Consider the following 12709-nt stretch of genomic DNA (forward strand, 5'->3'; position numbering starts at 1 on the left):
CGAGGCCATGATGTGTTGACCGCTTGCTAATTTAAAATTTTTCTACATTGTGCTGTATAGCAATTCCATAGCAATTATCTCCTTTGATCCTAAAAACCCAATGAAACCATTCTTTTAGTTACTGAAAATGCCCCATTAAATGCAAATATTCAAAATTGGTAGCATCAATTTTAAAATAGGTTTAGTCTGCAGTTGGAAGGCAAAGCATTAGTAGGAACTGGACTAAGGCTGGACGTGGAAAGTAAAGGAAAGGCAAACTGCTACTGGGGACATGGGAGGCCTCTCTTTCTCCCTGCCCCATAACCTCCAAAAAACTGTTCCAACTTTGACCAGATTTGACAAAGGAGAAGAGTTTTGTGAAGTGCTGCTTACATATGCGACGCCTCAGAATACATTCCAAACTACCTGGCCTTGCTGCCGGATTTAAGTGCAAATTAATGAGACAGCAGCGCTCAAGAAGCCTCGGGGCTGACCACCATGCTGACCAAGAAACTGGGGTAGGGGAGCCAGGGGGCCGGGAAGAGAGGAAGCGAGGGCAGGGGGCGGGTCTTCCGTGGAGAAACCCCACCCCTCCTTGCTCGTCGCTGATTGGTGGCGGCGATAGGCCGGGACGGTGGGTGTGTCCGGGAGGCGGGTGCGCGCGCGCTCGCCGGCGTTGAAGGACCGGAAAGGAGGCGGGGCCGCGGCGGCGCGCGCTCCCGGGACGCGCGCGGCGCAGGCGGCGCGGATCTCAGGGAGCCGGTCCGGGGCCGGAGCGGGGTCCCTGGTGTGCGTGCGGAACGGGGCTCCGGGGAGACGGTCGCGATGAACACGGTGCTGTCGCGGGCGAACTCGCTGTTCGCCTTCTCGCTGAGCGTGATGGCGGCGCTCACCTTCGGCTGCTTCATTACCACTGCCTTCAAAGACAGGAGCGTCCCGGTGCGGCTGCACGTCTCGCGGATCATGCTGTGAGTGTGGCGGAGGCCCGGCCGGCGGGGCGGGGCGGGGCGGGGCGCCTGGACCGAGCCGGGGTGGGCGCCGAGGCCGGGCCGCCGCGGGCAGGGCGTCCGCGCCGCCCCGGGGAACCGCCCCCCCCCCGCCCGCCGCTCCTCAGCGGCCGGCGCCCCAGAGGACGGACGCCCCGGGGGACGTCGCGGGCTTCTCGACTTCCCCTCGAACTCCCACCCCGCCACCGCGAATTCCCGGGCTTGCTCTTAAATTTTAATTTTGAGTGTTCCTCAGGCCGGTGCCTCCGCTTCCTTCCTGTTCCTCACTTCCCCCCGCCCACGCCCGGCCAATGAGCGAGCAACACAACAGCAGAGCCGCGCCGCCGCCCGCCCGCCGGCTCCCGGGCCGGCTCCCGCTGCCCCGGCTCCCCGCTCCCCGCTGGCCGCTCCCCGGCTCCCCGACTCCCCGGCTTCCCCGCCGGCCGCCGCGCCTCGGCGCTGCCCTCTCAGACCGGACTCGGCCCCGCGTGCGGGCCTTCCGCGGTTCTCGCCCGGCCGCCTTCGCGGGGGTGCGGGGGGGCTGCCTCCTTCGAGCGCTCTGCCTTCTTCGCGGGGGGGCTGCCTCCTTGGGGGCGGCGCGGACTCGCAGCCGCTTTAAAGTTGGCGGGAGAGGGTGGGATGCGCTTAGAGCCTCTGACAGCCCCGCTCTCGGATCCGGCGCCGCGGCGGGTTTAAGGGTCCGCGGGCTGAAGAAATGTGCGAAAATGCCCCAAATGGGATTTCAGAATGACGTTGTCATTTCCATAATGCCGGTTTTATTTTGCCTTGATAATTTGTGTTCGCCGGCACATTTTTTGATACGTAGGTGTTTTCCTTTTCCTTTTTCTTTTCTTTCTCTCTCTCTCTTTCTTTTTTCTTTTTTTTCCCCCGGTTCTCACATCTTCTCTGTTCCATCTTGCATCAAGTTCACTCGTTCTTCAGCCGTAGTTTTCTAGATTTCTTTGTCGGAGTCTCCGACAAGCCAGTCATCGAATAGCTCCTCTGTTGTGAAATGCTGCTTCCAGATGCCACCCCCCGCCCAACACACCTTTTTTCCCTCTCCTGCTGCTTGCTAGATACTGGTTTTTAGATTCAAGTAGACGCCGGCACTTTTTGCTGTTGTTAATCTTGAGCAAGTTTCTTATCGTCCTGGGCCTTAATTTCCTTTTAAGAATAGAAATAATACCCAACTCATAAGCTTGTTGTGAGGATTATTTGGGATAATTACGGCAAATTCACCGTTGGACCTCCCAGACACACAGGAAGCACCCAGTAAATACAGCAGCACTTACCATCTCATCTTAATTTTCCCGCACCACCTGTAGTCCTCTGTGACCTTCTGCCCCGCCACCAGACTCACTGACAGCAAGTGTTCACACTCCCTTCCAGCAGTTTTCACACTCTGCCCCCCATTTTGCTGGGGATTCTCTTTTAAGGTATATGCTGTAGCTACAGACCTAATTTTTATATAGGATTAAAAGTTTTATCCTCTTCTCCCGCTTTTAAGTGTCTCTGATTTTTTACTTCTTGCCGTTCCACCTGTGCCTCCAACAAGATCCTGTCTTTCACTTTAAGGAACTGTGAATTGTGTGTGCTGTTATGTTTGAAGAATGGTAAAACTTTTATCTTTATTTTTAGAAAAAATGTAGAAGACTTCACTGGACCTAGAGAAAGAAGTGATCTGGGATTCATTACGTTTGATATAACTGCTGATATCCTTTAAGAAAATATTTTATTGCCTTCTCTGTAGTGGTATAATGATATGCATGTTGTTTAGTGATTTTGGGGGAGGTACAGTAGTCTCACTGTCCCCTGAATCAACCAAACTTTAGAAGTTTCTATAGGTATATTTCCATTAGTAAAATAGTTTTAATATCTCCTCATTCACACTTGAGAAAATTTATTTATGGATTCTTCAGTTATTATTTTGTGAACCGATTTTAAACTTTTCACAGAAACGTTAAACAGATTGGAAGCTTGAAGAGAGTTTGAATATTTCAGAAAGAAAAAAATAGAATCAGGTCGTTTGGAGTATAGAAAGAGAAATGTTAGCAGTGCTCAGCCTTCCTAGATTGATTATTTCATGTACAATCCCAAGTAATAGATCCATATTTCATGATAGCAGAGAGAAACATATGTTAAAAAAGTTAATTGTCACCTGTTAAGGTTTAGAAGGTTATTGTCAGTATGATTATTTGCAAACCATATTAGAATTTTGCCATTATGGTTTTTTTAATAAGTACTTTTATAATGCGAGTCAAGAGAAATCTTAACGTTTATAAGAGTTACTTTAAAATGGGAATGATTTAATCTTTTTCTTTTGAATTTCCACCATTTGATAATTGTCCATTTTGGCCAACGTAATCTTTTATGGTCCTAGATTAATATGTTGGCAGCATTGTTCTCTGCCATGTCGTCTGATCACACCTACCTTTTTAAGACCTCAGGATTAAAATTGGCTATGGTGATTGCACTGTCCGGACTTCTGTAAAGCCACTGTCTGAACAGTTGAAGCAGATGACGATCCCGGGGAGTTTACCTGATAGGGCTCTTGACTGCCATGGAATTACTTTAACTTGATTTTTTAGAAATAAAGTGTTGGGTTTAGAAGTAGACTAGAAATTAGTTCTCTAGGCACTTTGTGAGGGGATAGTGTAACTGTCAGAAGAGTCCTATGGGAAACTTGGTATATCTGCTTTTAAGTTTTTGTGTCATTTTAAAACAGTCTGGTAAGAGGGAGTTTGGATCTCTTCCTCAAGTAGTAACTTTTATCTGGAGAACTACAGTGAAATTTCCTGACATCTCAACTGCTGTATTTATATATTCTCAATCTCATCATTTGTAGTTTTTCTTAATGCTGCTGCTAAAACTTGAAATTGGGCCTGTTTTTATAAAGAGCTATCTTAGACTTCAATTCTAAAAGCAGAATATAATGACCATGTTGCTATCAGTATGTATAAAGGCGTGTAATGAAATGACTTAGCCATTTACATATGATACTTAATAAAATCCAGACACTTAATTCATTTCATTTTGCAGTGACACCAGTCTTGTAATTAATCATTGAGAATTTTTTTTTTTTGCAATCTGGTAAGCTGAGGAAATTGGATTGACGTTCAGCTGCATATTCTTACCAAAGCACTTTGTGGACTGAGACATTTTGATCTCCGTTGGCTTGGGCTCAAAAGCAACATGAACATTTATTATATTTCGTTTAATTACATGAGCTGATTCATGTTTGTCTGTCAGTAAATTTAAACTATGATGATTGGTTATGCTTTAGAACTTCCGTGGAATTGAATATGCCTCAGAGATTAAATCCTCTTTCTTTTAGACTTGGCTAATGTTACAGAAAGCTAAATTTTGTACTATTCTGTTACTTTCTTATTAAATCATGGTTAGAGGCACAGGGGAATGATGCTAGCACTGACACATATTTTTTTTATTTTGAAATGAGATTTTATAATATATTTGTCTTTTATGTGTTTTTATTAAACTAGTGTCTCAGTATGTTTCTGAGCCACCTCTCTTTTTTCTATTTTAGTATTAGTATTGCTGTGGATAATTAAAAATAGGATTGATTTAGAAGTTGTTTGCTGCTTTATGATTTTTATGTTCCTTAATTTGTTTACATCTAGAGAATATATTTGATTGGAATGTTAAGCAGTTATTTCTTTATTTATCAGCAGAATATTCAACTAAAAATAATGTAAGTATATATATATAGAGAGAGAGAGAGAGATGTATTTTAATAATCTTTAAAATCTCATTCTTTATGAAAGGATATAAATCTTACATATTCAAAATATCTGACATGAGTCGTTCAGTAAAAATCCTAAGCCTCTGGAGAGGTGACTACTAAGAAAACATCTCTTTTGGTTGGTAGCCTTTTTTTTTTTTTCTGTTACTATAGCTGTCTAGTATTCTTATCCCCAGAATGCGGTGCATGCAGGGTAAATCTGTAGGTATATAAGGAAAATCACTAAGAGCTATTATTTCTTCTCTTACAGAGTTAGGAAGACTTGCCAGTTTTTCAGTTCATTAGCTTTTCACTTGATGTTAAGATGGAGTGGCAACTGCCAAGCTCCTGATCTGTACTGGAAACGAGAACTCTAGCTATATATTTTTGTTTAAAAATAAAAGGGAAAGAAGCCAAACTGTATGAGTACTTGCAATATGGACTGACGTTCATATGCTCAGTCCCGTGGTCAGACGGTCGCATGTCTCCGACAGCGTGCAGGTTCTCCGGGGGAAGAGGAGGAATTCTGTAGGGCAGAATGGTTGACCATGCTGCATGCAATTTATTTGTTCAAGTTCAGCGTTTTATAAAGTTGTACAGTATAATCCAGTTCAGTGGGTGATGTTACATAGTTTTAAATAAACAAATCTCACAAAATGGAAAAACGGCTTAAAAACATTCCTGCAGAGAAGTTGCACACTGCAAATAACACAAATGGTTCAACCACATGTAAGCAGCAGGAACACGGCAGAGCTGATGTGTGTGTTCCTCATTGGAGCTGCTTGGCCACATTAATGGATTAGAAAAAGAGAGAACCTAGAAAGATCTAATACAAAGTTGGCTGAGAAAATTCAACATTGGTCAGGAATATTATTAGAAATGCAAATTTACTTTCATTATCAGTGGTGATACATCGTCTAATGGCAGTAGTGATGTGTACTATGTACAGAATTTGTAAATAAATGCATATTTTGGGTTTGTGCTCAAAATAATTTGTGCTCAAATCTTTCGGTACCATTTCCAGTGATAAGCTCAGAAAGGCTGTTGTTGAATTAGGAATGTACTAAGAAATGGGGATGTGGAGTTGCTGTGCGGGTATAGGATTTGTTAAGCTGAAGTATTCATTCCATAGCTTTGGAGAAAAGATGGCAAGATGCTTGAATCAACAAAATCTGTGACCTGTGTTTACAACTCTCATTATCCATATATGTAATAAAAAACTATAAAGATAACACATTTTTTAATCCTATCAGGTTATTTTAAAATCCGCCTAAATATTTGTATTTTTCTTTTGATGTGAGCTGTTCTGATCATCTTACTAAGCCGTATAGCCACAATTAACATCTCCATCTGTTGAGAAATATTTTCCTTTGCTTTGGAACTGTATGGGATTTACCAATTTCAGGATTTACAAGTAGTCTTTTTAATCATAAACTAGAGCTTATCAGAAGTTTTGTCATTAAAAGCTACTAAACTATTAGATTAAAACACTTAAAATTATTAATTTGTGATTGAAATTTACTGGTTCAGCCTGATTTAGAGCTTTTGTTGCAGATGAGAGGAAGGACTGAGATTTTTTTTTTTTTTTTTTTTAGATTTTATTTATTTATTTGCAAGAGACACAAGCAGGCAGAGCAGCAGAGGGAGAGGGAGAAGCAGGCTCCCCACTGAGCAGGGAACCTGATGCGGGGCTCAATCCCAGGACCCTGGGATCATGACCTGAGCTGAAGGCAGTTGCTTAACCAACTGAGCCACCCAGACGCCCCAGAAAGACTGAGATTTTTATATAGGATGTTGCTAAAACAGAAATCCCTGAAAGTGTTAAGTGAACGATTGTGATAAATGAATTAAAATATGAAGGTGAAATCCATGGAATTAAAATATGCTTCTGTGTTGTTTTCACCCTCATGTTTGTTATCAGTGTAGTCTAGAGGTGATTTGTAGTTAGAGATGAGTCTACTTCTGTATTTTATTGGAACTATGTTTACTTTCAAGGGATGAAAAATTAACTTTATCTGCTGATTGGCTTGATTAGTTAACTGGAATTTTTAGTACTTCAATTCATTTTACATTCATTTTGATTGAGCATGTCTTTTATGCCAAATATTTTGTTAGGCCCTAGGATTACTGGGTTGTGTAGGTTTTGAACCCTGCCCTTGAGAATCAACAAAATGTTAGAACATATAGAAAAAGCTATTCTGAAGGTAAGAGTAATGACTGTATACACACATATCATTCTATAGCTCTCAACAGATTATTCGAATTAATATGTTACCTTCTTGGTGACAGGTATATCTAAATTATATTCATAATTCTGGTTTACCCCAGTGTGACTAGTAAGTTAATACGACTGGGAACTTGACAGATCATTGCTTTGGTGAAGGAATAAATGTGTATTAAAAAGTCATTTCACTTTGGCATATCTTAGATTATATATTCTTCAGGCTTGATGTTTCTGTTTTATGCTAGAAAGAGGCTTTGTGGTGAAGATTTGAACCTTCTTAGAAATAATGTCCACATTTCTTTTCAGCGAATGTAGTCACCGCATGCTGAGCAACTGACTTCCAGGTTAAATAATGGATGATCGCTTACTAAGAACAGATTTCTTGGGATTAATAGTGGTCACAGATGTGTTTTCTCTGCACTTTATGCTCCTCATTTTCCAAACAGAACTTGTTTTTGATGTGTCAAAAAGAATTGACTTCTAGAACGTTCGATAATAAAACAATGATGTGTCTATGATTAATGTAAAGGAAAAATATTTAGAAGGCTTCATTTCTTTAGTGATTCCTTGGTAATGTTAACCTTGGAGATACATAGATATTCCTGACCTAATCTGGCCGCAGAGACCTGTGTGAGGAGCATGGTGGAGCAGGAGTAGCTGACTCAGTTTCCCGACACTTTTCAGAGTCCACATGGGACTGGAGGGTCTCAGAAGTTTTACGGGGAAAAGTGATTTAGGAGTGTGCTTGCTTGCTTTCTGATGATTCTAATCCCTCTGTTTCTCCAGGGGCCCCGCTCTGGAGTGCATGAGTCTAAATAAAACCTTAGAGTAAGCTTTGAGGGTCCTAAGTAATACAGTTGTTTTAGCAAAAGCAATGATTTGCTTTAGGGAAATAATCTTTTGTCCCAGAAAAGTTCAACTTCTTGTGTCTATCCACTTGTTACTTTGTTACGCTCTAGGATTTTAGCAATTCCCTGAAAACGTGTATTCATTAATGTAAATTAAGGTATTTGCATAGCACTGCTTTTAATTTGAAGTGACAGAGTTGTAAGTTCTGATGAGTTATCTAATTAATTTTCATTTTAATGTAGGCTCTGAACCAAGTTGTCCTGTGGGACAAGATTGTTCTGCGAGGTGATAATCCAAAGCTGCTGTTGAAAGATATGAAAACAAAGTATTTTTTCTTTGACGATGGAAATGGCCTCAAGTGAGCAGTTCTTTGTCATTCTTTTTTTTTTTTTTTTAGGTTTTATTTATTTATTTGACAGAGATTACAAGTAGACAGAGAGGCAGGCAGAGAGAGAGACGGAAGCAGGCTATGCGGGGCTCGATCCCAGGACTCTGGGATCATGACCTGAGCCAAAGGCAGAGGCTTTAACCCACTGAGCCACCCAGGCGCCCTGGTTCTTTGTCATTCTTTATGTGTAATTAAATATGTGGGGGAGAGAATTATATAATGTACTTTTGTTTTTAAGAAAGTGATTAGAGGGTAAAAAGGGGAAAGTTGAGAGAGAGAAATAGAGATCTGATCTGGAAGATTGGGTAGAAACACTGCCACAGACTCGGGTCTAAGATGAGCGCTGAGTTCTCGTGCGGTAAGTGAAATGGCCCAGTCGCACTGCGAAAGGCCCTTAGCTGTTTCTGCTGTGACCTTTGCAGGGGGCCTGGGCTTGCCCACCTGGAGATAGGAACTGCCGTTGGAAGGGGCTCCTTCTGGAATGGGAGATGAATTTGTCAGGGGGCCCTTCAGGAGGAGGTAGTGTGTGTGTCCAGGATTGACACTGAGGGTTCCAGCTGTGCTTAACTTCTCTGAACCCCCTTTCCTTCCATGCACAGGGAAAGAATTAGAATAACTGAGATTTTGGGTCATTTTAGCTCGTAAGCTCTGTGAGTAAACACTGGAAAGGAATTTAGGGGAGAGCTGTTGTAACCAGACCTCAGGTTTTGCAGATGAAAAATTGGAGCCATGAAAGATGATTTGTTCACAGTCTAGACAAGGAGAGGATTCGATTTCAAATCATCACCTTCTGGTATCTAGCTCAAATCTCCTTCTGTATTCTCGCTCTGTTTTACTCAGTTAAGCTTTCTGACCCATAGCTCTAATGACCGGCGCTGTGAGTGAGTTTAGTTAGGTCACTATGGGATGCCTGCGTATACAATGCTGGTTTTCCAGCATCGTTCCTGGATTTCAAAGACTTGAGAGGACTTCTGTTGGTAGATTAGGATTCTGGCTACAAATAGCTGGTTATGAAGTATTTGAACCCCAGTGCTTGAGTTAAATGTTTTTGTTGAACTAAAAATGTTTCTGCTGACATCTAATAAACATGTTTATTCTGTCTTTTTATAGGGGAAACAGGAATGTCACTTTAACCCTCTCTTGGAACGTTGTACCAAATGCTGGAATTCTACCTCTTGTGACAGGATCAGGTCATGTATCTGTCCCATTTCCAGATACATATGAAATAACGAAGAGTTATTAAATTATTCTGAATTTGAAACAACATATTTTTATACTTAATGAGTCATATCTTGTTTTTCTCTTCCCTTGCATCTTCATTTGGTTGTTACTTTTCTTTTTTTACGGGGGGTGGTTTAAGAACTAACATCAAAGGCATAGTTGAAAGGGAAAGGTTAATGTGCTACTTAATTTTACAAGCAAAACACACACAAAAAAGGCCACCAGAATATTATAAAATTATAAAAACAAGACTACACAATAAAGATTTGTAAAAAATTTATGTTTGAGGTATTCCCTGTATGTCCATGGTTCCTTACGGAATATACAGTGAGCATGAAGGGTAGTTAAAACTTTTAGGTGCCTGTGGAGTTAGAAGAACTGTATTTTATGCCTCGCATTCATGCAGGTTCACATTGGATGTGATGCAGAAGTGGACGTTCTCTTTTTAGGGTATGTTGCGTTACCAGAAAAATTAAAATGGTTATTTGTAAGACACCTGGTTTACAAAATAGCCAGAAGTGATGGAATTGTATTCCATTTGTCTCTGGAATGCCCCATATGCTTGTTTTCCTTACAGGTGACTAGCAACTTTCTCCACTTAAAGACTAAATACCTCTTTATATGCTGTAAATCATTCTAACTCATTTTAAAGTCTCTTAAGTCAACCAAGTATGTGTGTCTCAGTGCTTTCTCTAAAAATGTTCCTTTGTATTATATCTTTGTGTGAATTGTTAGCATTGCCATTGAAAGTTGAAATTGTTTGCATGGTTTACCTTTTGAGTTACGTTTGTTCTTGTGAGCATGCCTAGTGCCATGAGTGGTAGTTATTTAAAAGTTTCTAGGTCCACATTTTAATAATTATTGGGGTAATAATATTTGTTGGTGCGCTTTTCCACTTAGAAGCACTCTCTCTCCTATATTTTTACTGTGTGTTATCCTCGATGATCTAACGAGGTAAGTAGTACAGATGTTAGCTCTTTGTAGATGAAGAAACTGAAACCCGGAAGTTTATTGAATCGCTTTGAGGATTCATACCTAGCAAGGAAGATAGTTAAAACATCAGTCATTCTCAAAGCTTATCCTTTCTCCTGTAGCTCAGAGTATAGACCAATCAAAATTCACTTACAATTTTCATTATGTTTTATGTTACCCTGGACACCCTCAAGCTGCCAACAACTTATGTAGAGATAATACCTCATTTCATTCTCTGCATAAATTAATATTACATATGTTAAAAGTAGAAGAATCCAGATGTATGTAGAAATGATTTAGAGATTAAATGCAGAATAATACATGATTGAATGTATGATCATATTGAACGCGATTTTTTCCTACACTGAGCAAATAAACATGCTCAAGGAAGCAACTACAAATCAATTACCCTTAAAAGCAAGACCAAACACTGTAGTTACACTATCAGCAGTAACCAAAAAGGGCTAATGTTTCCTAAGAATGGGTTTCAATTAACAGTTGTTGTATTTACCTCATCGGAAATACATCATTTAATTACGGTGGTTTTTACAGCTGTTGTATGTGAGAGCATGTGTTCCTGTTGAAAGTCAAAGCTGTCGTATCATGAATACCAGACTGGGCTTGGCTCCCAGCTTTTTCACTAAACTGTTCAGGGTCTTGGTTTCTTTATCTAAAATGACAGAGTCGGACTCACTAACTTAAATAGTGGTTCTTTTATATACCACACAAGTCTATAAAATTTGTGCTATCCGTTCAGAGAGATTGAGCAGAAAGCACCTTAGTAACGTGAAGGCAAGGGGATGACCGGGAAGACTAACCCATAACTGTTCTGTGCTGATTGGACTATATTTCTGATAGATTTTTATGCCCAGAACATTTAACCTCGTAGGTGCAAATAGAACACATGGAAATGTAGTCTCTGTAGATGTCAAAGCTGAAAAATTGGGTACGGGCATTCAGGAGGGCGTGTGCAAGAACGGGGCAGCCCCGACTGGAATCAGGCGCTGGCTTAGTCCCTCTTCCCTCAGTGGTGAGCAGATCATGGGTTTGCTAGAGGTGAATGTTGACCTTTACTTGAGTTAAAGTGTACCTGACAAGCCCACCCGCTTTCTTGGAGTTGGGTGAGGAAGACAAGTAGAAAGGCGCAACTAGCCCAATAATTAAACCATTTCTTGTTTTTGCTCAACTTGGGGAAAGTGCTAGGACAGGAATGCTTCAGCATTGGAATAAGAAGCCTCTCTCTCAGGAACTCATTGTTGGGTGCGCGGCCTTGTCCGTTGACCATGATCTTACGTGAAAGCAGGTGGCTTCGTGCTCGGTTTGAGAGGCACACCACCTACCTTCAGTGCCCGTGTTTCCAGAAGTCTTGTGCTCTCCACACAGGCCCAAGGCTTCGGACTATCAGAACCCTAAGTCTTATTAGAAATGTCTGAGCCCGGACATTCCCAGGATAGTGGGGAAGGAGAAAAATTGCAAGATACTTAATCTAAAATACTTGGGGTTAGAAGTGAATTGATCTAAATGTGCTCATAGACTCCTTTTCTCTAGCAGGTTAACCTAGACATGCAGCTCTGACCGTGTTTTATATTTCCCTGATTGATGACGTTTGGTTTCTTTATGCTTCAAGGAAAATAGTAGAAAACTTCAGAAGTTCCTAAGGGTGTAATAGGAAAGTGGGTTATTTTGAATTTCCTTTTTTGGAATTGTTTTCCAGTTCTTTGGTGGGTCTGGCCGGCCTCGTATTAGCACTAAGAGATGGGCTTTAAGGTTATAGTGAACATTTTTTTTCACTATTCTATCTAAAGCTTTGGATCCTTGAGGTATACGCTAGTGGAGGTGCTATTTTATAATATCTTGAATTTGACACGAAATGGGTGAAAGGGGAAATACCGTAAGCCGTGAACTTCAGTAGTAAACAGCACCTGTTCCTTTCAGAAGCTTTTCTTTCAGCAGAGAGCCCGTGTGCATTATCTGTGACTGCCAGTGGTTTAACAAGATGGGTTTCAAAAGTTGTGGTGTGTTTTGATGCAATTTGGGAAATTGTTTACTTCACAAATAGCAGATTCATAAAAAATTTCATGAAAATACTGAAGAGATGTTTGAGGATTTTCTTAATTGCAATAAATAGCCTTTTTCCTAATGAAAATGAATTTTGTTTAGTAGTGAAAGTATGCATTTTAAAAGACTTCCAGATTTCTGCTTTTTATGTGAAGCCGCTGCACGAAAAGAAAATGGATGAAACCAAGTCTAAGAAACTTAACTTTTTGTCTTTCTTTTTCTTTTCTTTCCTTTTTTTTTTTTTTTTTCCTTTTCTTTTGGTGGGCTGGGGTTGGGGGGAGGTAATTTACATC

General features: G+C 41.0%; 1 protein-coding gene across 1 annotated transcript; it reads left to right on the forward strand.

Annotated features, from left to right (window-relative positions):
• The first annotated feature begins 678 nt into the window (after positions 1-678).
• SPCS3 (signal peptidase complex subunit 3) lies at positions 679-9446 on the forward strand. Its single transcript, XM_032869844.1, has 5 exons — positions 679-947; positions 2604-2677; positions 4598-4674; positions 8020-8135; positions 9276-9446. The coding sequence occupies exons 1-5, from the start codon at positions 805-807 to the stop codon at positions 9406-9408; spliced, it is 543 nt and encodes a 180-aa protein (XP_032725735.1). The 5' UTR covers positions 679-804; the 3' UTR covers positions 9409-9446.
• Positions 9447-12709: the final 3263 nt, after the last annotated feature.

The sequence above is a fragment of the Lontra canadensis genome, unplaced genomic scaffold, assembly GCF_010015895.1.
Source record: "Lontra canadensis isolate GAN:19392208 unplaced genomic scaffold, GSC_riverotter_1.0 scaffold39, whole genome shotgun sequence".
NCBI classification, from domain to species: domain Eukaryota; kingdom Metazoa; phylum Chordata; class Mammalia; order Carnivora; family Mustelidae; genus Lontra; species Lontra canadensis.

Excerpts from the sequence above, each read along its gene's own strand:
- SPCS3 (XM_032869844.1), top strand. The coding sequence starts at position 805 with ATGAACACGGTGCTGTCGCGGGCGAACTCGCTGTTCGCCTTCTCGCTG. Across the intron at positions 4,675-8,019 it reads AATATTCAACTAAAAATAAT|GCTCTGAACCAAGTTGTCCT; the intron begins GTAAGTATATAT and ends ATTTTAATGTAG. Across the intron at positions 8,136-9,275 it reads GACGATGGAAATGGCCTCAA|GGGAAACAGGAATGTCACTT; the intron begins GTGAGCAGTTCT and ends GTCTTTTTATAG.